Source organism: Phocoena phocoena, chromosome 13, assembly GCF_963924675.1.
Source record: "Phocoena phocoena chromosome 13, mPhoPho1.1, whole genome shotgun sequence".
NCBI lineage: Eukaryota > Metazoa > Chordata > Mammalia > Artiodactyla > Phocoenidae > Phocoena > Phocoena phocoena.
The window spans coordinates 77,652,811-77,676,676 of record NC_089231.1 but is presented as its reverse complement, the minus strand read 5'-3'; the positions used below and the strand labels follow the sequence as shown (position 1 = coordinate 77,676,676).

General features: G+C 39.5%; 1 protein-coding gene and 1 non-coding gene across 3 annotated transcripts in view; one reads left to right on the top strand and one right to left on the bottom strand.

The window, feature by feature from the left end:
* The window catches only part of MED13L (mediator complex subunit 13L), a 299,615-nt gene that overhangs the window by 261,103 nt on the left and 14,646 nt on the right, over positions 1 to 23,866 (top strand). The window contains exons 15-25 of one of the 2 annotated variants that reach the window (XM_065889573.1): positions 1,963 to 2,180; positions 2,473 to 2,678; positions 6,948 to 7,885; positions 12,073 to 12,252; positions 12,867 to 13,090; positions 14,930 to 15,122; positions 15,802 to 16,228; positions 16,813 to 17,032; positions 18,321 to 18,509; positions 21,892 to 22,115; positions 22,306 to 22,448. In XM_065889573.1, the coding sequence (XP_065745645.1) occupies positions 1,963 to 2,180; positions 2,473 to 2,678; positions 6,948 to 7,885; positions 12,073 to 12,252; positions 12,867 to 13,090; positions 14,930 to 15,122; positions 15,802 to 16,228; positions 16,813 to 17,032; positions 18,321 to 18,509; positions 21,892 to 22,115; positions 22,306 to 22,448 (3,162 nt within the window). Of the gene's footprint in view, positions 1 to 1,959; positions 2,181 to 2,472; positions 2,679 to 6,947; positions 7,886 to 12,072; positions 12,253 to 12,866; positions 13,091 to 14,929; positions 15,123 to 15,801; positions 16,229 to 16,812; positions 17,033 to 18,320; positions 18,510 to 21,891; positions 22,116 to 22,305; positions 22,449 to 23,866 lie in introns of both variants that reach the window. The other variant, XM_065889571.1, reaches the window with a different exon arrangement.
* LOC136133350 (U6 spliceosomal RNA) lies at positions 3,308 to 3,415 on the bottom strand. The gene has a single exon (XR_010656499.1). It is a non-coding gene; the product is annotated as a U6 spliceosomal RNA (small nuclear RNA).

The following is a 23,866-nucleotide window of genomic DNA, read 5'->3' as shown; positions in this document are numbered from 1 at the left end:
GGCTTTGAAAACTGAGATACATAACTGTGTTAGGTAACATCAAAGAAGTTGAGTAGCCCTGAATGGAAAATGTGTTTATTACATTTCTTAGGGAAGATTTAAAAAATTTAATAAAATAATTTGAGGACAAAATTTTGTACCACAGCCCAAATACTTAATAAATTAAGGAAAGGCTGTGTTGAAGTTCACTGTCATTTTAACTCAAAGTGAATTTATATAGTTTCATATTTTCCAAATACTTTGTTAATTAAGATTTGTCATGTAATATGAGTTTGAAGATTTTATGAAGCAGACTTGTGGTTTAAAATACTCCACTTACAAATTAATTTTATATTAAAATTGACCAGGAGCTGCTCTTTGGCTTGGGAAAAGGTATAGGGACTAGAAGTTAAAGATGATGAATGTATTTCAACTTTATATTTTGAACGTACTTCAACTTTATATTAAAGTCTTCAGCCTTGTTTTAAAAAAAATGTGTTGATCTGGTTGGTGCTACATCTGAAGAGCTGTTTTTCAGCCACAGAACTTATCAATTATATAATCTGTCCAATGGTTCTATGATAGTTTCTGGCTTGGCTTGTATCCCTAATTCTGTGAATTGTATGTTCTTAAGGGTAAAATACTGTCACAGCAAGGTGACTTGAAGATCAACTTGGGGGTTGTAGGTTTTCTTCTTCTTTTCTGTCTTTTAAAAATTTTTTTCCTTAACAGCAGCAGGTACCATTTTGTCTAATGAAATCTCATACAGAATTGTATTGTAGAAAATAAATAGAAGTGCAGCTTCTCTTAATGGAAGTGAAAGTTTAGATCTGAAACCCTGCCTGTTGGCCTTGTTCTCCCCTTGTTGGCCCCTGAGGCCAAGAGCGGGTAAATTATTCAGGATTATATAATTGTTTAACTAGGAAACATGGTAAAAATCGTCTAATGCAGAGGTTCTCACCTTTCCTCTGCTCCATATCATGGAGGCTTTCCCTTCCCCCCATAAACAAAGGAAAGAAAGCAAGCCTAATGAGAATCACACATCTAGTCAAGCCTTCCCTTTTAGATGATGGAACTGAGGCCCTGAGGGAGGAAGTGACCAGACCACAGCAGCGCTGTGCTGGGAGCACGTGGGTTGGGGAACCCAGCCCACTGCAGCTTCTCTGTACAGCTCTACCTTAGACTCTAGCTCAGGTCAGAGCATGGTACAGCTATTCTTTATTAATTTCTGATTCAGAGCTGTAAGTCATATTAAGATCTGTTCAGTGGTTACTGTTTACCTGTTTAAATATTGAAGTTGCTAGAAAGAGCAATGTAATTGGAAATTGGGACACCAGATATGATTCCAAATCACTGATTTGAACTTGTGGCTCCAAATGTGTAAATAAATTTGCTGTACAGGACACCCCCTAGTGGCCAAATTTCACAACCGCAACTTGCATTTCATTGCATACACTCCTACTTAAGAATCAGTCCCTTAATGAGACACTATTAGTGATGATGGTTAACCCAATGTATATAACAATGATTTTTTTTAAAGGTTGAGAATCACTGATCTAAGTATTTCTTAAAAGGTACTTTTTTTCCCAGCTGATTTTCAATAAATTGTCTTTTGGTTCTAGATAGGATTATTAACCCTGACTATGAAGTTTCATCTCCTTAGATTTTTCAGGGAATCAGTTGTTGGAAGAAAAAATGTATGTTATGTAGACTTTGTTCACATAATTAATGTGAAGCCAAATCATAAAGCATCAAGAGGATAGTGATAAAGTTGCAGCAAAGGATAATTTCCTGCTGATGGCCTTCTTCTTAGATACTTCCATTATTAATAGTCTATTATGTAACTGATATGACCATTCAGTCAGCATTATTTCTGATGCCAACTAGAGGGCCTGGCTATGAACTAGGTTGTTTTCTTTTTTTTAGAAGTCAGGCCTGTTACAAATTTTTTTTTCTTATTTTTTATCTTTATTTTTTTAGCAGTTGCAGACCTGCAAAGGATGTTCCCCACCCCTCCTTCTTTGGAACAGCACCCTGCATTTTCTCCTGTGATGAATTATAAAGATGGAATCAGTTCAGAGACAGTGACAGCATTAGGCATGATGGAGAGCCCTATGGTCAGTATGGTTTCAACACAGCTTACTGAATTCAAAGTGGAAGTGGAAGACGGGTTAGGAAGTCCCAAGCCAGAGGAAATAAAGGTAATTGCCAATATATTAGTTATACAAAGACAGGGTGGTTTGAAAGCAGATTTTTATACAACTTCTTTAAAGTAGTATTGTCTGTATGCCATGTATACATAAGTTCCTAAGAGTTCTCTGAATTAGGTCATGAGGTAATTATAGTGTTTTGATTAAGTTAAAATTTTAGCTTTAGCATTTTTCTGTTGATCAGATAAAAGAGAAGTATTGAATTATAGTGATTTTTTTGCTATTATGGTGTATCCTAAAGTTGTTTACCAGCATTATCACCAGCCCCACTTTGTTGTCACAGGACTTTTCATATGTGCACAAAGTTCCAACTTTACAACCTTTTGTGGGATCCTCCATGTTTGCTCCACTGAAAATGTTGCCGAGCCAATGCCTGCTACCTCTGAAGATTCCTGATGCCTGTCTGTTTCGGCCTTCGTGGGCAATCCCTCCTAAAATTGAACAACTGCCCATGCCACCTGCAGCCACTTTCATTAGAGATGGCTACAAGTATGTGCTGGGATTGTGTCGAGTTATCTGCTGTATTTAATATGATTTTTTAAAACATCTTTACTGAAGTATAATTGCTTTACAATGGTGTGTTAGTTTCCGCTTTATAACAAAGTGAATCAGCTATACATATACATATATCCCCATATCTCCACCCTGTTGCGTCTCCCTCCCACCCTCCCTATCCCACCCCTCTAGGTGGTCTCAAAGCACCTAGCTGATCTCCCTGTGCTATGCGGCTGCTTCCCACTAGCTATCTGTTTTACATTTGGTAGTGTATATGTGTCCATGCCTCTCTGTCACTTCGTCCCAGCTTACCCTTCCCCCTCCCCGTGACCTCAAGTCCATTCTCTATGTCTGTGTCTTTATTCCTGTCCTGCCCCTAGGTTCTTCACAACCTTTTTTTTTTTTAGATTCCATATATATGTGTTAGCATACAGCATTTGTTTTTCGCTTTCTGACTTCCTTCACTCTATGACAGACTCTAGGTCCATCCACCTCACTGCAAATAACTCAATTTCGTTTCTTTTTATGCCTGAGTAATATTCCATTGTATATATGTGCCACACCTTCTTTTTTGTTTGTTTTTTTGTTTTGTTTTAATAGTTCTATAGTGATCTTCTTTTTTGAAGTATTTATTTATTTATTTATTTTTAACATCTTATCCTTGCGCAGGGGCCATGCTAATCTTCTCTGTATCGTTCCAACTTTAGTATATGTGCTGCCGAAGCGAGCACTGTGCCACATCTTCTTTATCCATTCAGCTGTCGATGGACACTTAGGTTGCTTCCTGATTTTTATCTTAACTAAATATTTACTTTAAATGATCACAGCATTTCATTTGAAACTTTCCTTTATTGGCCATTCATGTTTTTGTGCATATTATTTTCTGTTGAAAATATACGTTGAAAATTTTCTAAACTAAATTTCATATACATGGAAAAATTAAGGTTATTTGTATAGAGAGCCATGATGTTCATGGTCATTCAATGTGAAATCAGTGTCTATCACAGAATCAAGCATTAGTTAGAGTGGGTAATATTTTTAGGGTGACGGTGGTAAGTACTTTGTTTTATATAATTTGATGATTTCAAATGTGTTTACTTAAGGCACTTTAAAATGAAGTATTCACATGATAATTTCTCTGTTACTGACACCATGTCATGTAAGAAAGCAGCAACAGAATGGTGCTATGATACGGGGGAAGGAAAAGGAAGTGTTTATTGTAGCTTGGACATGTTTCATACTGTCGCCAAAAAAGTTCTTACTGCAACAGTGTAGAATCAGTTTCCCCTTTGAGTGATAATTTCTTAATAAAATAATTTAAATTCCATAAAATAAAAGGCCACAAACTCAAATTTCTGTCAGGACCAGGTAAGCAATATGTGGATGAAATGGACTGGGCAAAGCAGAAGACTTGGCACTACTGATGCTCGGCATCATTGAGAGAGGCAGTGGGAGCGAGCAGGGTCAATGATGAACTGTTGAGAGTACACCCCTTTTAAAGGGACTTTTTTTTTTTTTTTTTTTGCTATTTAAATACAGGGAATTGGAGACCTGGAATTAAATGTGTCAATGTATTTCCGTTTTAAAAATGTTGACAGTTGCGAATTCCCTGGTGGTCCAGTGGTTAGGATTCGGTGCTTTCTTTCACTGCCTAGGGCACAGGTTCAATCCCTGGTCAGGAAACTAAGAACCTGCAAGCCATGCAGCAAGGCACAACCCCACCCCCACCCCCCCAGGCAAAAAAAAAAAGAAAAAGTGTTGACAGTTAATCCAGAGTTACATTCTAGGAGCTAAGAAAAATTTATGATCTAGGTCCAGTCTGTGGGCTACTTCTTTGTGACCTCATATAAATATCATCTTGATGAAATCAAGTTTAATTTTATAAACAGGCTTTATGCTTGTGTATATAAAGTCTGTATGGGAATGAAAAAGTGTGGCAGAGAAGTGGTTTAAAAGAACCTTAGAGTTGGGGAAGTACAGCTATAGGGCTGTACAGTCATAGGGCTCAGATTCCTGCCTTTTTTGTTCAGTCTCTGTATGGCCTTAAATGATCATTTTACTGGTTCTTCCCTTCTTTAAAATGGGGTTATCTTGCCCTACTTCCCACATAAGATTTTTTCTGAGAACTCTGAGTATTTCCACAACCACCAGCAGTGTGAAAGCGTGTGTTCAAAGCACCCTGGATGGGAGGGCCTGGCTAGTTCTCTGCTGCTGGTCTCCTGTTGTGCCCTAGCTTATTTAATCTGAGACTGGTCCAGCACAGCTAGAGCGACTAGTACCCCAGGAGTTAGCAGGCCATTTGCAAGTAGTGCAACAGCTTCCGAACCCATTCCACAGCTTAATCTCTTACACACACAAGCTTCTCAAACAGTGACATGCAACCCATTGCTGTTTGATGGTTTCAGTAACAAACAATTTAGTTTAGATCTATCAGATCTATCATTTGCCACCCCAAAGATTCTTGGTATTCTAAACTGGTGCTGTTAATAGAACTGTCTCTGATGAAATAAGTGTTTGTATCTGCACCTTCCAGTGCAGCATCCACTACCCTTACGTTGTAGCTGTGCACCATTTGAAGTGTGGCTAGTTGAGATCAAGACTGAATTTTTATTTAAGTTGATTTAAATTCATCACATGGGGGTAGTGACTACCTCACTTACTGGACAGGACAGTTCTAGGCTATGGGAAATCCTCCTGCTGTGGTGTCCATCGCCCTGGACCCCCGCTTTATCACAGAGCACACCAGCACTCACTTGATGGCTGTCATACTTGCTGTGAGCTAACTTTTCTCCCTCGTTTTCACTGTTGCGTATGCAGCATCTAGCATGGGTTTGGTACCCAATTCATTTTTATTGAATGGGAAAAGTCAGGTTACTGTACAAGATAAACCATTTTTACTGCCTCGGGAGGAATTTAATTATTTCGGTTTTCAGTTAATCGTCATAGTTCCTTTTGTGATCTGAACTGCATAATAATTTGGGGGTTTTGTTGAACAGAAAAATTTGAAAGGAGTCCAATTAGACTCATATTACACACTTATTATTTTGGTCTCTGAGATAGCAGTGATTGCTGATCGAGGTTTCTGGGTCATTTGTTATCTGTATAAAAGATACCACTGGGCCTCAGATTTAACATTTCGTTGCAGTGACTGATTTGGATTTTCGGGTTGATAAGTTAGGCACAGCTGATTAAAAGTCATAAGAAAATGATTTGAAGAGCCATTACTCTATGACATTCTTCTTTCAAATTATAAGTGAATGAATGCATACTTTATTGGAGGGATATTTAGTTTAAGCACAGTATTAACAGATCTCAGAAGAATTTTAAGTATTTAAAAAATCTATTTCTTTTGATACCTTCTAACTGGAAAGAATAATCCTGCGCTGTTTTACATGTACATCTAAGAATACATATCAAGAAAATTTTATTACAATAATAAAATAGCAGAACATTGCAGACACTGTTTTGTTTTCCATGTGGCTATTCCAAAAAGAAGTCGCTGCTTATGAGAAAATAGGTAGCACAGTGTGATCAGTCTCTGGGAGCTAAAAATAATTGTGCTATATAATGCATGACATATTGAAAAATAAAAAAATGAACGAATTGCCTACCACCCTACAGAAATCTGTTAGAAGTTTGGAAACTGTGATGCAATATCTATACTTCTGGGCAGCTACTTAACTAATACTAAGTCCTTTTAGCAGCATGTGTAGTATTTGTATTAATTGTAATATAGTACTGGCCAGTGGGTTTCTTCCTAAAATAGAATTCCCTCATGGTCACTCATTACTATAAAAATGCTAGCCTAGATAGGACTACATTTTGGAAATTAGAAAAATGTTAAATTTTCATGAGCATTTGATTATAACTACTTTAGAATCATATGTAGATTATAGCCTCAGAGAACAAGTACACTGGCAGAATTTCAATTTCAAAAAATGACAAAAATGTAATTGCAAATTAGATGGAAATTTCATCCTATGGTCTTCTAGCTACTTTGGCATCTGAGCTCAAGTGTTAAAGTTCTATTTAGTAGTTATAGGTTTTCAAAACTACATTGCCCAAATCCAGCATCATGTTTTCTTGTAAAAGTAGTTACAGTTCCCTCAAAAGATTAAGATGAGGCTTAATAGAAAACTGAATAAACCAAATGACAACGTGCATAAATAGGAAATGCACAGGCCAGGTTGGGGTGATTATGTGTGTATTCCAGCACCTGTGACCGGCCTCCCGTTCTCACTTGGTGCTGTCTCTTTGTTGCAGTAATGTGCCTAGTGTCGGGAGCCTAGCAGATCCAGATTATCTGAACACACCACAGATGAACACCCCGGTGACGCTGAACAGCGCTGCCCCAGCCAGCAACAGTGGAGCAGGAGTTTTGCCATCTCCAGCAACACCTCGCTTCTCTGTCCCCACACCACGAACCCCCAGGACCCCAAGAACTCCCAGAGGAGGGGGCACTGCCAGTGGTCAAGGGTCTGTTAAATATGACAGCACCGATCAGGGGTCACCAGCCTCTACCCCCTCTACCACACGGCCTCTTAATTCTGTGGAGCCCGCCACCATGCAGCCAATTCCTGAAGCTCACAGTCTCTATGTGACTCTGATTCTTTCTGATTCCGTGATGAATATCTTTAAAGACAGAAACTTTGACAGCTGTTGCATCTGTGCCTGCAACATGAACATCAAAGGGGCGGATGTTGGGCTTTACATCCCCGATTCTTCCAATGAGGACCAGTACCGCTGTACCTGTGGGTTTAGTGCGATCATGAATCGCAAACTTGGTTACAATTCGGGACTCTTCCTGGAAGATGAGTTGGATATTTTTGGGAAGAATTCTGATATTGGTCAGGCTGCCGAAAGGCGCTTAATGATGTGTCAGACCACCTTCCTTCCGCAGATGGAAGGAGCCAGAAAATCCCAGGAGCCACCGATAAGCCTTCTCCTCCTCCTGCAGAATCAACACACACAACCTTTTGCTTCACTGAGTTTCCTGGACTACATTTCCTGTAACAATCGCCAAACTCTTCCCTGTGTGAGCTGGAGTTACGACCGGGTGCAAGCAGATAATAATGATTACTGGACGGAATGTTTTAATGCCTTGGAGCAGGGTCGGCAGTATGTGGATAATCCCACAGGTGGCAAAGTGGATGAAGCTCTGGTGAGAAGTGCCACTGTGCACTCTTGGCCTCATAGCAATGGTAGGTTTCCCAGAATACAAATTTGCTTTGAAAATTGTCTTGGTGTGATGATAACTTGCAAACTTTCTTTACTTTGTTATATATGACAAAATTTTAAATTTCATTTATTAAAAAATAGACATAACTAAAGTGAGAGCTATCTTGATATCACCCTAAAGTTAAGAACGGGGAGATGTTTTATATTGAAACACATTTAGAGAAGAGTAATTATTTTGTGGAAAAAAAGTTGTCTAGATTATACAAACTGATAATTTGCATACCCTTTCATGTTTAAGTCTTCTTTTTAGTTTAAGTTTATGCATTCTTCTGGGTCAAGTTTCCATGATACTTCTTCCAGGAAGCCTTCTATCCATTTACCAGAGTATTTTCTCTTTCCTCTGATTTCCCAGCATTTTGTGTCTCTGGTAACAATGATCACATTTTACTTTGCATTGTGGTTACTGGGGCACGTCACTGTCTTAAAAACTCCAGTTGATAGGGCTTCCCTGGTGGCGCGGTGGTTGAGAGTCCTCCTGCCGATGCAGGGGACACGGGTTTGTGCCCCGGTCCGGGAGGATCCCACATGCCGCAGAGTGGCTGGGCCCGTGAGCCGTGGCCGCTGAGCCTGCGCGTCCGGAGCCTGTGCTCCGCAACGGGAGAGGCCACAACAGTGAGAGGCCCGCGTACCAGGGGAAAAAAAAAAAAAAAAACTCCAGTTGATAAACGTCTTTAGAGTTGGGCTCTAAGAGTGCTGAGCAGCAGCCTTGCTGTTCCCTTTCCTTATTGATTCACTATCTATGCTATAATGTGTCCTGAAGGGATAAAATGGTGAATGAAAGGGACAAGGTACCTGCCCTCAGGGACTTTCTAATCTATTTTGGAAAATGGATAAGCCTTCTCCTCCATCCTCCAATTAAATAATACGCTTATTTATTTAATTATTCGAATCAAATAAATAAATAAGCATATTATTACAAACCATTATAAGTGTTGAAATCACGGTATGTCAGGGGACACTTCCTTGAAGAAGCAGTAACATTTGAGATCCCAACGATGAGTACAGGTTAACTGGGTGACGAGGGAGGGGGCGGGGAGCCCTGTCCCAGGCAGAGGAGGGGCGAGTGCAATGGCCCAGCGTTATGTAGAGCGTGGGGCCTTCAGAGAACTCAGAGAAGCCTAGAGACCAGCAGCGCTAGCTTGTCAAGAGCCTTTTGAGACATGCTGGGCACTGGGTCTTCATCCGAAGAGTCTTAAGTCAATGATGGGTTTTACGAAGAGACATTGACATCAGATTTGTATAGTTAGGAAAAAATGTACTCTCTAAGGTAGGCTGTGGATTAGAAAATGGCGAGAATGGATTTGAGGAGACTGAGAAGTTCCTGCAGTAGATGAAATAAGAAACAGTAGCTTGGCTTAGTGTCTTAGCAAAGGAGATGGAAAAGAAGTGGAAACATTCAAGAGATGTTTGGGAAGTATTATTGCAGGACTTGGAAATGGGTTGGATTTGGGGGATCAGGGAGAGTGAGATATTAAGGAAGACACCCAGGTTTGTGACATGTATACTTGGACGGACAGTGGTGTCGTTCAAAGACAAGTGTACTGGGAGCTTCCCTGGTGACACATTGGTTAAGAATCTGCCTGCCAATGCAGGGGACACTGGTTCGATCCCTGGTCCGGGAAGATCCCACATGCCGTGGAGCAACTAGGCCCATGCGCCACAACTGCTGAGCCTGTGCTCTAGAGCCCGCGAGCCTAGAGCCTGTGCCCCGCAACAAGAGAAGCCACCACAATGAGAAGCCCGCGCACCGCACCGAAGGGTAGACCCTGCCTGCCACAGCTAGAGAAAGCCCGCACACAGCAACAAAGACCCAACACAGCCAAAAATAAATAAAATCATTTTAAAAAGATGAGTGTACTGGAGGAATATCAGGTCTGGGAGAAAGGTCATAAATTGAGTTTTGGAAGTTTTAAAGATTTCTCTTGAGATATCCAGGTAGAGGTGTCAAGTAGACACTTGGGACTTCATGACCTGGAGCTCAGGGGAAAGGGAGTATATGGCACGTAGATGATAACCCAAGTCGGGAGCTCGGAGGAGGAGGAGAGCTCACTGGGGAGGAGGACTGTATGGAAAGAGAGGAGGGCCTGGGACAGAGCTTTACTGAGTTCTGCCATGTAACCAAGTTTCATGAACGAGAGCGTGGTCAACAGGCATTCAGATTCAGCCAGGCTTTTAAGCTAAGGATTAAACCAGTCTTTTGACCATGGTAAGAGCTGTTTCTGTAGACAGGGGGGAGCAGAGGCCGAGCTGGAGGAGTCTGTGTGTGAAAGAAACATGGACCCTGCTTCAGAATAGTCGTCAGTCTTGCAGGGGAGAAGGTTATATAAGCAAGGAGACTTCTTGGAGGTGGAGACTCCTGAGGAAGTATTTCAAGGGTCATACTCATTTTTATAACTGCTTAGGTTTAAGTAGAGTACCTTATACTTAGCAGGCCTTCAATTTCCGCTGCATAAATTTATGAATTAAACTCTTTCCCCTAAAGAATTGTGGGTGATTATCTTAGGTGGTTTCTTTTACTAGACAGTGGCCTTCAGGTAGAAAAACAGTCTGTGTGGGTGGATCAGTAGTGGCATCTTTGGATATGAAGAACAGCACATTTTTTTGTAGGCGAGATGTGGGTTCCAAATTCAGATGCTTGAAACTACCAGGCAGATGATGTAAATGAATGATGTGCAGATCCAGGTCTGCAAAAGTCAGCGACCTAAATCGTGTCGTTTCGCAATGTACTTTCTATTTTGTATGCACAGAAATAGAGTTCACAAAGAATTACCTCTACTTTTATTTTTCTCTAACCTGTGGTTCTCTTGGTGTGTCATTTTCCTACTTCTGATAGAGCCATGGATACAAGAGATACTTTACTTTTTCCTTTCCTATAAGAAGAAAAGAAGCACAGGCTTGAAGATCAAGGTGATAAATGCTGCTTCAGTCTCAGGCCAGCTGGGGTGGGGGGAGGCACGGGGGAGCGTCAAGAACTGTCTGAAGGGGACAGCTACTCCTTGGCTCCAAGTGGTGGTCATCCAGGAATATGATGGCCTCAGCCCCAGGGCTGTCAGGCAGTTTTCCAGTTTTTCAAGAGAAGCTGGAAATCCAGATTTGCATATGAAATTTCCTGAGAAATTCGTTCCAGATTGAAAAACAAAAACTCTGTGCCATCAAGTTGCAGCCTGTGTTTGATGTGGGGACACATCTAAAAATGTCTTAAGACCCCTTTAGCACCCTGTGTTTCAGATTTAGTTGGTAAATAAACCACAGATTTCCATCCATGCCACTTTCCTAATCAGCTAGAAAAGCTAGAGGAATGAAAGGTCTTTAGGAACCCAGCTGTGCAGATTCATAGCTGACCATCTCCAGCTTAAGTAGTTCTTCCTTCAGATCTTTTTGAGAATTTGACGAGCATTATGGACCTTCTCCCTTGGGGTAAAATACACCTATGCTCATGCATGCATATGCAGTTTGGGGTGGAGTTTCAGAGGTTTTTCAAATTCTAGGTTAAGAAACCCTCTTTCAGGAAGAACATGTTCTGAAACCATGAATCTCCTACCTTCCTCTCTGTACAGATGAATTTCAGGCCTGTCATTGCCTCTGCCCTGTTTTCATGTGCCTCTGCCTGTGTAGAAGGTCATCTTTCTCTTTATGCATTTTGTATTTTGTGAAAATATTTTCATTAAGAGCAGTTTTTGAAGTTTTTAAAAGCTTCAAGTTCCTTTTTCCCACTCATCATATAATCAAAACATGGATTTTTGTAAATAAAAGTAATTAAGAAACTAAAAGTAAGAAACAATAATTAAGAAATTTTTGCCGCTCTCTTTTCTTAAGAACAACCTTGGAAACAAGTCTGTATGATTTTAAAAGTCAGGCCTATCTACCTTTCCACTTTTAGGCAGTCCTGTAGTTAACCTCTTTTATATAGAGTAAACTATTTTCCCTTTTATTATTTCCAGTAATAAATAATAAACTATCTTCTACTTTAGAAGATTGTCTTTCCTCTTGACTCCTAAGTCGGGTATTTTAGAATCTACTGTAAGTGGACCCTGCTGCCAGTGATGTCTCTGTCGTGGAGTATAACTGAGGTCCACAATGATGGCAAGAAGAGGAGTGTGCCAGCCCCCCTTTATGATTCCCCTTCCTTTTCATTTCATTTCTCTTCCAGTGCTGGACATCAGCATGCTCTCCTCCCAAGATGTGGTCCGTATGCTGTTGTCCCTGCAGCCCTTTCTCCAAGACGCCATCCAGAAGAAGCGCACGGGCAGGACCTGGGAGAATATCCAGCACGTGCAGGGACCACTCACCTGGCAGCAGTTCCACAAAATGGCAGGACGGGGAACCTACGGTAGAATCCTTCCCCTGTTTAAATTCCTTCAGATTTTTGTTCTATGAAAAGCAGCTTTAGTTAGTCAAGTTCTTCCCTCACTGACAAAATAGAACCTTTTTCCTCCTGACTATTAAGTTTTATAATCTGCCTGTTTTCCAGTAGTCAGTTTTGGAGATAATTTTTCTAAATGTCTTTGGCATAATCAAGGTCAGTGGGGCAGATAATCCCTAAATAGACCATTTGTTAGGGTCTCCTTATCTTCCTGGTCCTCACTGCATTTTCATCTGGATGAACTTCTGAACTAGTTCTGTCAGCTTCTTCATAGTCAGGATTATAGTGCGTTTCTTAAAGGAAACGACATAGTGCTGTTTGGAAAACTAACTTTAACCTGCTCTAGTCTGCTCTCTGATCCTACTGAAACTTTATAAGCATGTTCTGACTCATTTAATTAAGGTTCTTCATCAGGGGCCATGTAATAAGAGGATTTGAAGAGTACTTTTAAGAGTATCATGTCAACCTACAATAAAATTTCTGATGCCAGAAATAAGACTAATGCACCAGAGAATTCTCAGTTGTCGAGGTTGTGGGAAACAGACCCTGAAGCACTTTCCTAAACTGCAATCTTGTTTTAGGTTCTGAAGAATCTCCTGAGCCGTTGCCCATCCCCACTCTGCTGGTAGGCTATGACAAGGACTTCCTCACCATCTCGCCATTCTCCTTGCCATTTTGGGAGAGGCTGTTGTTGGACCCATACGGGGGCCACCGTGATGTTGCCTATATTGTGGTGTGTCCAGAAAATGAGGCCTTGCTCGAAGGAGCCAAAACTTTTTTCAGGGACTTGAGCGCTGTATATGAGGTGAGAAGGATATGAAAGATGAAAATTGTTTGTATGATATGAGTCCTCAGGTTGTTTCTAGTTGTGACTAAATTTTAAAGAAAAAATATTTTCAAAGTAGGACTCAAAGAAAATTTTCACATAGTTGGAGGATGAAGAAAAGGATTACATTGGCAAGTTTTTCAAGGAGTACATTGCTTTCCCATGTTAGCTTTTATATTTTATTAGATTTAAAGATTTTCCTCTACCAGCCTTACCACCCATCTTAAAGTCCCGTCAGCTGTTTTTTCCCCATTTATGGGCTCAAGTTTAAAAGTATTACTCACCAGGGGATAGTGGTTGTTCAGAAGATGAGCTTTATGAAAAGAAAGCACATCTACTCTTGGGGTGGGCGGGGGCGGGGGGGGGAATTCCTGAAAACAGTATAAAAATGTTTAGCTTGAAAATTTCTGAATCATAATAAGTTTAATGACTCATGTCCCTGTTTTATTTAACACTCCATTCATCTTAATACTAAAATTTTGGTACAGATTAATAATGTGATAACCATAGTAATATAAAAGCCACTTAGATAATTTTATATATTTAGTACATAAATGCTTGTTACTTTTGAAAAATTAGAATCATGTCTGTCTTTGAAGAGTTAGTGCCACATTTCTTCTGCTGAAGTACATAGACATAAGGTTTTTGTACCTTATACTTCTGTTATCTTTATATTTGACAAGAATAAATGAAATTAGTATTTATAAAGTATTTAGAGCTGCGACAGGCATATTATAAGCATTACAAAAGTGTTTGCTAAATAAGATGCCAAGTTGAATTTCAAAAATACTCCATAACGGAACATTCACTATCTATAAGTGTATGAGTACACATGAAATAGTAAACTTATGTGTTGCTACCAAGAAGTGAGAAGATGCTAAAGTATGAGATAATGGCATCAATTAAGCCACTGAAGGAAATCCTTGGTTACAGTAATTTCTAAACAGTGCCTGGTTCATGATGCCTAATAATATTAAATCATAATTACCCTAACACAGAAAACTTGTCTAAGCAATCTTAAAGCCCAGCCTTTCTTTTGAGTGACGCTTTCAACATAAGTTCCAAAACATAAAAGGACTGCCAGATCATTTTAGGATTGCTCTTTTGGCAGTAATGCGTACCTGCTTCAGAAGAGTGTACACTAGAGAATTTTTAGGGGCTTGGTAAGCCTCCTGTTCATCAACTCTAGTGAGGGCTAATGATATGGACTCTTCTGCTGGTGAACAGGTAGCTAGGTAGCTTACTTTGTGCAGGCATATTAATTCTCTGCCATAAGCACCCACTTAATGTCCTGCACGTCAGTAACAGAATCTCATTGTGCTAAAACAACTATTTACTTTTAAAAAGTGATCAGCATATCCACTGTTTCCGTGGCCTTTGCTATTGGTGATCTCCAAATGTCTCTAACAATGTAACAGATGGCCTATAAAATTTTAATGTTATCTTATGGGAGAACATCATAAGTCGGGATTACTTAAGAGGTTTTAGTGGACATATGTCTCAGTCAGCCTAAGTAGGCAGGAATCTGGTTAATTCTTTATTTGACCATTAGCAATCAGGTAGTGCTCAGCAATCTTCCCTTGTGCTGGAGGAAGTGGTTGGGGTGAAGAAACATTCATGAGAGACAGAGAACAGTTTCAGGTACATTATAATTACCAGAAGGGACCAGCATATAATGTTGGTTTGGTTGCGTGTGGTAACGCTAAAAGACAAAGGAAAATGCTTCCATGTGTATGGTCAAGGATCTCCGTGGTAACGATGTGTACTGAACGAAGGAGTGGTTCCTGTTGTAAACGGTGATCTGGTTTGTGCCGTCAGATGTGTAGGCTTGGACAGCACAAGCCTATCTGCAAAGTGCTGCGCGATGGGATCATGCGCGTGGGGAAGACCGTGGCGCAGAAGCTGGCGGAAGAGCTTGTGAGCGAGTGGTTTAACCAGCCGTGGGGCAGCGAGGAGAGTGACAATCATTCCAGACTCAAACTTTATGCGCAAGTTTGCCGCCATCACCTAGGTAAATGGGGATGTATTTGGCAAAGTAGAATTTGAGAAATAGCAGATCATTCCCCCTGCTCCCTATTAGACATGCCACATTATACTTCTTTTGTCTTGGGAAATGTTAGTGTTCCATTACTGTATTTATTTAGGTCTAATTTTTGCATTCTAAGTAGTTAAATGCTAATTTTTATGTGCATGTATATTCTTTAAAAGCTATTTACAGTAGCCTAAGGAAGTCATATCTAATTTACTCCACATTTCGAAAATGTAGCAGCATGACTTGGTATTAACTGCTTTATTTTAACCCAGATTCCCAAGAGAATCTTAGATGCTTACAAAGCCTTACGCACATAGGAGCATAATATACCATGATGGCTGTAGAATATACGGCCTCTCCGTTTTCAGTGAATGCGTATGGAATCAGTCTGAAAGGCAAATGTTACAAATGATTGATTTTCTCCTCTCCCCCCCCCAAATAAGGCTCTTCCCCAGAATTTATAATAAGTAACTCCATGTTTATTTCCATGTTTACAGAACCTACAAGCTTATGTTCAGTGGTAGAGATAGCATTTTGGGTGTCATAGAGTAATGCAACCTGGAAGCATAATTTTTTTAAAGTGACTGTTCTAAATATCTGCTTCAGCCAGACACTGCAGAACATTCCTAAAGTCACCTCTCTGCGTGTACACTTTCAGCACCTTATCTAGCCACTCTGCAGCTCGACAGCAGCCTGTTGATACCACCTAAGTACCAGACCCCACCAGCAGCAGCACAGGGACAAGCTACACCTGGGAATGCGGGGCCTTTAGCTTCAAATCCAGGATCGGCAGCCCCCTCAGCTGGCAGTGCATTTAATCCCACCTCCAATGGCAGTTCTGTGAACCTGGCAGCAAGTAGCTCCGCATCTGGTTCCTCTGTGCCACCAGCCTCGACATCTGCCTCTGCTCCCATTATTAACCAGATAAGCACTACCTCTTCTTCAGGATTCAGTGGTAGTGTCGGAGCGCAGAACCCCAGCGCTGGGGCCAGCTCTGCAGAGAGAACGCAAGGGAACATAGGCTGTGGTGGAGACACTGAGCCTGGGCAGAGCTCCTCTCAGCCCTCACAGGATGGACAGGAAAGGTACGGTACTCTGACCAAGACGAGTGGCTTCAGCTCGGACCCCTTGTCTACTCTTCCTCTGCACCCCCAGCCCCCTCGACTTCATGAGTCTCTAAACCTTGTAAAGGGTGGTATTTCTCTTCTTCCCTCCAGAGAGTAACAACTGTCAGTCTGTAGTTCAGTGATAAGAAATTTGAGAACTCCTTAAAACTTATTATTATATTACTAGTATAATGGTAATATATACTTACTAATTAATATACTTAATGTAATTAATATTACCGTTAATACTCTTATTATATGAACATAATATATGGATAATAGTAAGCTCTTACTATTAACGTAACAGCATTATAAAACATCTTTGTAGAATGAAGCCACGGTGTGGTGGGGGGGAGTTAAAAAAAGAGATCTCATTTTAGAGGAGCATGTTGTTGTTTTCCATCCATCTGGATGCTAACTGATTTGCTTTGCCTTCATTTTGGTACATATTAATGTTGCATTTAATCTGTAATCATTGTCCCCGAGTCAGTGTGCTCTGGAATTGATTTATTTTGTATAATTTATATTTATGTTGTGCATCTCATAAGTGACTCTCTCTGCAGTGTTACAGAAAGGGAGAGGATAGGAATTCCCACAGAGCCTGACTCTGCAGACAGCCAAGCCTACCCTCCAGCTGTTGTCATTTACATGGTGGACCCCTTCACTTATACCGCAGAGGAAGACTCCACTTCTGGAAATTTTTGGCTGTTGAGTTTGATGCGCTGCTACACAGAAATGCTGGATAATTTACCTGAGCATATGAGAAATTCTTTCATTCTCCAGGTAACTATTTGCAAGTTTATTTTTTACATTGTTTATGTTTTTATGAAAGTAAACAGGTTCATGATTTTTTTAAAAATTGTATGTATTAGAAAAAAGTATTCTTAATTCTGCCTTTTAGATTCAGCCATTATTAGCATTTTGGTGTTTTTCTAGCCTTTTTTCTGTGTTTGTTTACACAATTGAGATCATACTTTTCACATAATTTTTAGTCTTTTTGTACTTGAAGTTATTCATGGATATTTTTCCACCTTATTTAAAATTCTCACCAAGCAGCATATTTTTTATAGACTGCATATTTTCCATGTGCAATTGTTTCTCTACAGTTAGATATAATTACTTTTTTTTTTTTTTTTTTTTTAACCTTTTCACTGTTACAAATACAACTATAAGGCGGTCCAGTGTTTGGGACTCTGTGCCTCCAATTCCGGGGCCTGGGTTCAATCCCTGGTCGGAGAGCTAAGGTCCCACAAGCTGCACAGCATGACCAATAAATAAATAAGTAAATGAATGAATGAATTAATTAATTAATTAATAAAGCCATAATAAACATCTTCAGGTGTAACCTGTCTTTCACATTTCAAGTCATTTCTTAAAGTGGATTCTTTGATAAAGATACTGATAACTAATGCCAGGTTCCTCTCCCAAAATGTTACAGTTATTTACATTTCTTTCAGGAGTGAAGGAGCGTGCTCATTTTCAGCGCACCCTTGCCAGCTTTATAGCGTAATAATTTTTAAAAATTTATAATTTAATAGGTGAAAAATGATGTCTTGGGTGTTTGGAATCTTGTTTTTCTGTCACTTTAACTCAAGCCATATTATAGAATTAAAAGATTGAAATTAAAGCTACCAGTATAGTTTGTTGATAGTTTTTCATTGATTTGAAGTTTGTGCCTCAGATGACTAGACAATAATTCCAAAGATGCCATGCATACTATGCGTATAACCTTACAAAAGTGAGAAATATATTTAAAAGCAAGTTTTTAAATTTAGGGGCATGGCAACAATAAATTGATAATTTATCTCTAAAATGGGAACAGGGTAATTTCTAAGTGACAGTGTAACTTGACCAGCAGAGTGACACCTCCTCTTAAATTGCTGGTATATTTGGAATATAGGACTTTATGTCACTGAAAGGAATTAAGATTGAATTATACGATGTTTGGCATTTCTGTACTTTAAAACTAAAGTTGCCTCCCCCATTCAAGTAAAGAATTCATACCATTTCATTTTCGAACTGCCTTGTTAGCATATTAGATCTCTATTTCTAGTTTTATTTGTATTTGTAGATTGTGCCTTGCCAGTACATGCTGCAGACAATGAAGGATGAACAAGTTTTCTACATTCAATACTTGAAGTCCATGGCATTTTCAGTGTACTGCCAGTGCAGGCGACCTCTGCCTACACAGATCCACATTAAATCCCTCACAGGATTTGGGCCTGCCGCCAGCATTGAGATGACTCTCAAGAACCCAGAGGTAGGTAGCAGCAACAGGGCAGAAATTTGCAAAAAGACTACTTTTATGCTAAAGATGCAAACCAGGAGAGTTGCTTGCTTGGTTGGTCTTCTACCTTTATTATAAGCGTGGTAGGTTTCTTTAATCCTTAAGTTGAAATAGAGGAGATACTTCTCTGAACTTGTATAATTTTTTGAGAAAAGAGGCAAGCAGACTCTTGCCATTTTTTGATGTAAGACCTAAGGCAACAGTACACTTATCCCTTTTACTTATGAAAGTTCAGTTTTCCTATATTTATTTTGTTCATCATTGTTTGAAGCTAATTTGTGTCTTAAATCACTCTCCACCTTCCCCCGCTCATTTTGTTCCCTTGGAACGGCCGCTGTGTATGTGTTTACTCTGCACAGGCCCCTCATTTTCTGATGCTTTCTCCTCCCCTTGTCTCAGTGCTTCTGTATGTAAATGAACGCTTTTGCTCTCCATCTTTGTAAACCTGTTTCCCACAGATAAGTACCTCAGGGGGAATTCTAAAACACCAAAGCAAAACATGTTTTAAACAGAAGTTGTACACTTCTTTTGTTTTACTAATCACCTTATCCTGAAGGTAGATATACCTTCAGAAGGTAGATATACAGGGCAGTGTTCAGAACGCTCAAAGCCTTCAAAAATCAGTTCCCACAACTTTTGCATGAAAAATTACCCATTAATAAAGGCCAGCAAACACCTCTTCACCATTAGCGAACTTAAAAACACCAAAAAATCGCTAATTTTAGTTGGTAATGTAAGTTTTTGTGGAAGACTAAAAAAATGACGCACTACTTAATACTGCGTTTGTTGTAACTTGGTTCAGGTCAGTTTGGTCCCAAGAGAGGAAACTGCTTAGCTGACAACTTATATTCGCTCTGGGGTTATAGAAAATTTCTATCTCTGGCAGTTTTAGATTAGTTTATTCTCTTGAGTCTGTATTTTTTACTTTTGTGAGCATGTCATATGTTTTCTCTACTACTAGTTTTTTCTGGAATAAAACTAAATATGTTTCTACTTGTTTCAAATTTGTGTCCAGGAATTGAGTTTGTGCCTTTCTTTATAAACTTTGAATCTTTTAGTTTCTTACCTCTTGTGCTTATTCTGCAATTCAGATGCAATCATTCCTTACGCTTTGGTCAGAAGTTACCACAATTTCAGATGACAGCTAATAGTAGTCTGCATTTTCAGAGAAGAGAGTAAAGGCTGACTACCTATATTAAGATCCGAGGCATTATGTAATGTTTTAAAAGATTATATAACATACTGGCAGAACACCATGAGAGTTCATGAGATAATATAGTGAGGCTTAGATTCAAATAAATCACACAAAAAAATTCTTTCTTTCCCTCTGCTTTGGAACAGGAAGAGAGAAATCAATCATTTGACTTAATTAAAAATGTAAGAACCAAATGTTGTGAACATTTACTGAGGTTTATAAATTTTTACTTGCATTAAGGTGCAATGGCTAATTGCTAAATGCTGCCTCCCCCCCAGTCTGCAGCTAGAATTTTGTACTTTCATTCAGCAACTATAGCTGAGTGTCTGCCGTGTGCCAGACACTGTACTAGGTGTCGACTGTGCAGTGGTGAACAAGACACCAGTCCCCTGCTTCCAGGAATTCTCATTTTCTGCAGTGGCACAGTCTCATGCAAGCTCCTGGCAACCACTGTTCTACTTGGTGTCTCTGTGGGGTTGCCTGTTCTGGACGTTTTTTGTAAATGGAACCTTCCAATATAGAATGTTTTATGTCTGCCTTCTTTCACTTAACATAATGTTTTCGAGGTTCATCCATGTCGTAGCATGTATCAGTACTTCATTTTTTTTTTATGGCTAAGTACTGTTCCATTATATGGATAGACGACATTTTGTTTATCCATTTATTAGTGGATGGGCGTATGGATTTTTCCACTTTTTGGCTATTGTGACTAACCCTGTTCTAAACATTTGTGTATGAGTTTTTGTGTGGCTATATGTTTTCAGTTTTCTTGGTAAGTACCTAGGAGTAGAATTTCCGGGTCTGTGGAGAGTGAATGGATCAGTGATAAGGTTAGCTTTGAAACTTGAGCAAGTTGTTGAATAAGTATCCCTAAAATGAAGGAATTGGATTAACTTGTCTCCAAGGTCTCTTTTAAGTTTAAAATTCTGTAATTCCGTTATTACTGTTTCTTATGCTATATAGTTCAGGGGTTGGCAATTCTGTGGGCTAAATCCAGCCTGCAGCCTGCATTTATATGACCAGCTAGGTAAGAATGATTATTACATTTTTACAAAGAGAAGATTATGTGACAGAGACTCATAAAGCCTAAAGTATTTACTGTCTGATCCTTTACAGAAGTTTGCTGACCCCTGCTGTAGTTTACTAAATATCGAAATGTATATAAAGCTAGAAACAAAGATGACAATTAAATTTCATCACAGTTTATCTAAAATATTTGTCTTAGGTAACAGCTAACACTTTGATCTCTTTAACTACTTACACACACACATCATAAAGTATAATATACATACTGAAAAGTACCCAGTCTTAAGCATACTGCTTGATGAATTTCCACTAAGTAAAAATATTACGTAACTAGCACTAGAAACAAAACATAACAAGCATCCAGAAACCTCTCTAATGTCCCTTCCAGTCACTCCAATGGTAATCACTATTCTGACTTACAACAGCATAATTTTGCCTGTTTTTGGCTTTATATAAATGGAATCATAATTTACAGTGTTTTGCGCCTGGCTTCTTTTACTCAGTGTTGAGAATCATCCATTTTGTTGCTTGTAGCAGTAGTTTTTTGCATTCTCTTTGCTGCTGTTTAATATTCTGCTTGTGTAACTTTATCACAATTTATTATCCATTTTACTGTTGATGGTTATTTAGGTTATTTTCTCTTTGGAACTATTAAGATTGATAGTGTTGTAAACATGCTTATACCTGTGCTTTGTAAACATATATGTGCATTTTGGGGGGTCAGAGGGTATGCGTTTGTTCAGCTTTTACAGGTGTTGTCAAATACTTTTCCGAAGCACATCATACTCCAGCAATGTATGAAAGTTCTAATTGCCCTGTATTCTCACCAATACTTGATGTTTTCTGTCCTTTATATTTCAGACATTCTGGTGGGTGTGTAGTGGTTTTAATCCGCTTTCCTAATGACTAATGAAGTTGGGCCAATAATAACTTCTTTTAATAAGGAAATAATTGGCTTGATTGGGTTCCCTACCTTAAACAATTTTTTTTGTATCATTATTATTTGTATATATAGGACTAGTCGGGAAGCAATCTATTGTCATTTCTCCCTGTCGGTTTCCCTCAGTGCTGTATGGGTTTTGTTGTAAACATGGAGTGGCTTTGTGCTGATACTGATTTTGATTTTGATTTCAGCGGCCCAGCCCAATCCAGCTTTACTCCCCTCCTTTTATATTGGCCCCAATCAAAGACAAGCAGACAGAGCTGGGAGAGACATTTGGTGAAGCGAGCCAGAAATACAATGTGCTCTTTGTGGGCTATTGTCTGTCTCACGACCAGCGCTGGCTTTTGGCTTCCTGCACTGACCTCCATGGAGAATTATTAGAAACATGTATTGTAAATATTGCTTTACCAAACAGGTGAGGAGCCTTGGTGTTTATGGTGTGTGTAAATTGATGCTGTGCCTTTTCTCAGATAATGGATCTTTCTAACTTTCCTATCTAAATGCAGTGGGTAACATGTGGGTGGGTTCTTTGGAATTTTCTTGGTTTTGTCGTACTAAATGATAGCTTTGATTCATTTGGGGACCCTTTTCCATGTCTGTTTTAGATCACGGAGGAGTAAAGTATCTGCACGTAAAATTGGACTACAGAAGTTATGGGAATGGTGCATAGGTATTGTCCAAATGACATCTCTGCCCTGGAGAGTTGTAATTGGGCGACTTGGGCGTCTTGGCCATGGGGAACTTAAAGGTGAGAAATTCCTGAAACAAAGGAAAGGAAAAGGGCTGAGCTAATGTCATTAACTAAGCTGAGGGAGAAAATTATAAAGTTGGTGGTAAGAATAAAGCAGATTATATTTTCTGATTCTTTTAAATGTACAGGATAAACCAGTGGCTTTTAGACTTTTCATTAGCAACGAAATCATTTACACAAAGAAAATCTTAAATATAATAATTGAACCCCAGTATATAAAACGGAAAAATATTTTTTAATATAAAAATGATACTTGGTAAATTAGAATTTCTAACATTTATTTATATATTGTGAGAAGAACAAGTCAGTTTTAACTGGAAAATTTTATATCAGAGATTATGGATGAGAGTAGAAGTCATATACAGCCTTTACTTTCGTTTGCTGGTTTGTTTTTGGTGGTTGCTGGTGATGAGCTTTGTATTTATTTTTGTTTCAGTGGCTTGATTGCAAGATAATCCTGATTGACAAGGACAAGTAGTTGCAAATTGGAAGAGTCTTTATTCACATTGCCACTGTCTGATATTCTTCAGTCTGGAAATTTAAGAGAGCAGATTTTTTTAAGTTGAATCCCCCAATATATCTACCGACTGCTTATATTTCTTACCATAAATATAAGAAAGCACTAAAAGTAACTGCAACATAACACAACTGACCACCACAGGCAGCTGCCTTGCCTGGCGTTGAGCCCAGCTCATTTATTATCCTTGCGCAGCTACTTGTACAGTTTTATATGAGCGATATGAACAGGCCTAGATTATTAATTTAAAGCCCTATCGATTAATGACACATTTATAAAAAGTTCAGTATATGAATATAGATGGGAGAAGTTTTGGGGTTTGTTTTTAATATTTATTTATTTTTGCTGTACGCGGGCCTCTCACTGTTGTGGCCTCTCCCGTTGTGGAGCACAGGCTCCGGACACGCAGGCTCAGCGGCCATGGCTCACGGGCCCAGCCACTCCGTGGCATGTGGGATCTTCCCGGACTGGGGCACAAACCCGTGTCCCTTGCATTAGCAGGCGGACTCTCAACTACTGCGCCACCAGGGAAGCCCTTTAGTATTTATTTATTTGGTTTTGCCAGGTCTTAGTTGCGGCACATCAGCTCCTTGGTTGCAGCTCACGGGCTCCTTAGTCATGGCATGCGAACTCTCAGTTGCAGCATGCATGTGGGATCTAGTTCCCTGACCAGGGATCGAACCCGGGCCCCCTGCATTGGGAGCGTGGAGTCTTAACCACTGCGCCACCAGGGAAGTCCCGGGAGAGGTTTTTTTCTAACGTCTGCACAAAAGCAAGCATATGTCACAAATTAGCTTGGTGGTTTTGCACGTGCTAAGTATATATCAGAACAGAGTTGGCAAACTTTCTTTGTAAGGGGCAAGGTAGTAAATATTTTTGACCTTGCAGGCTAGCTGGT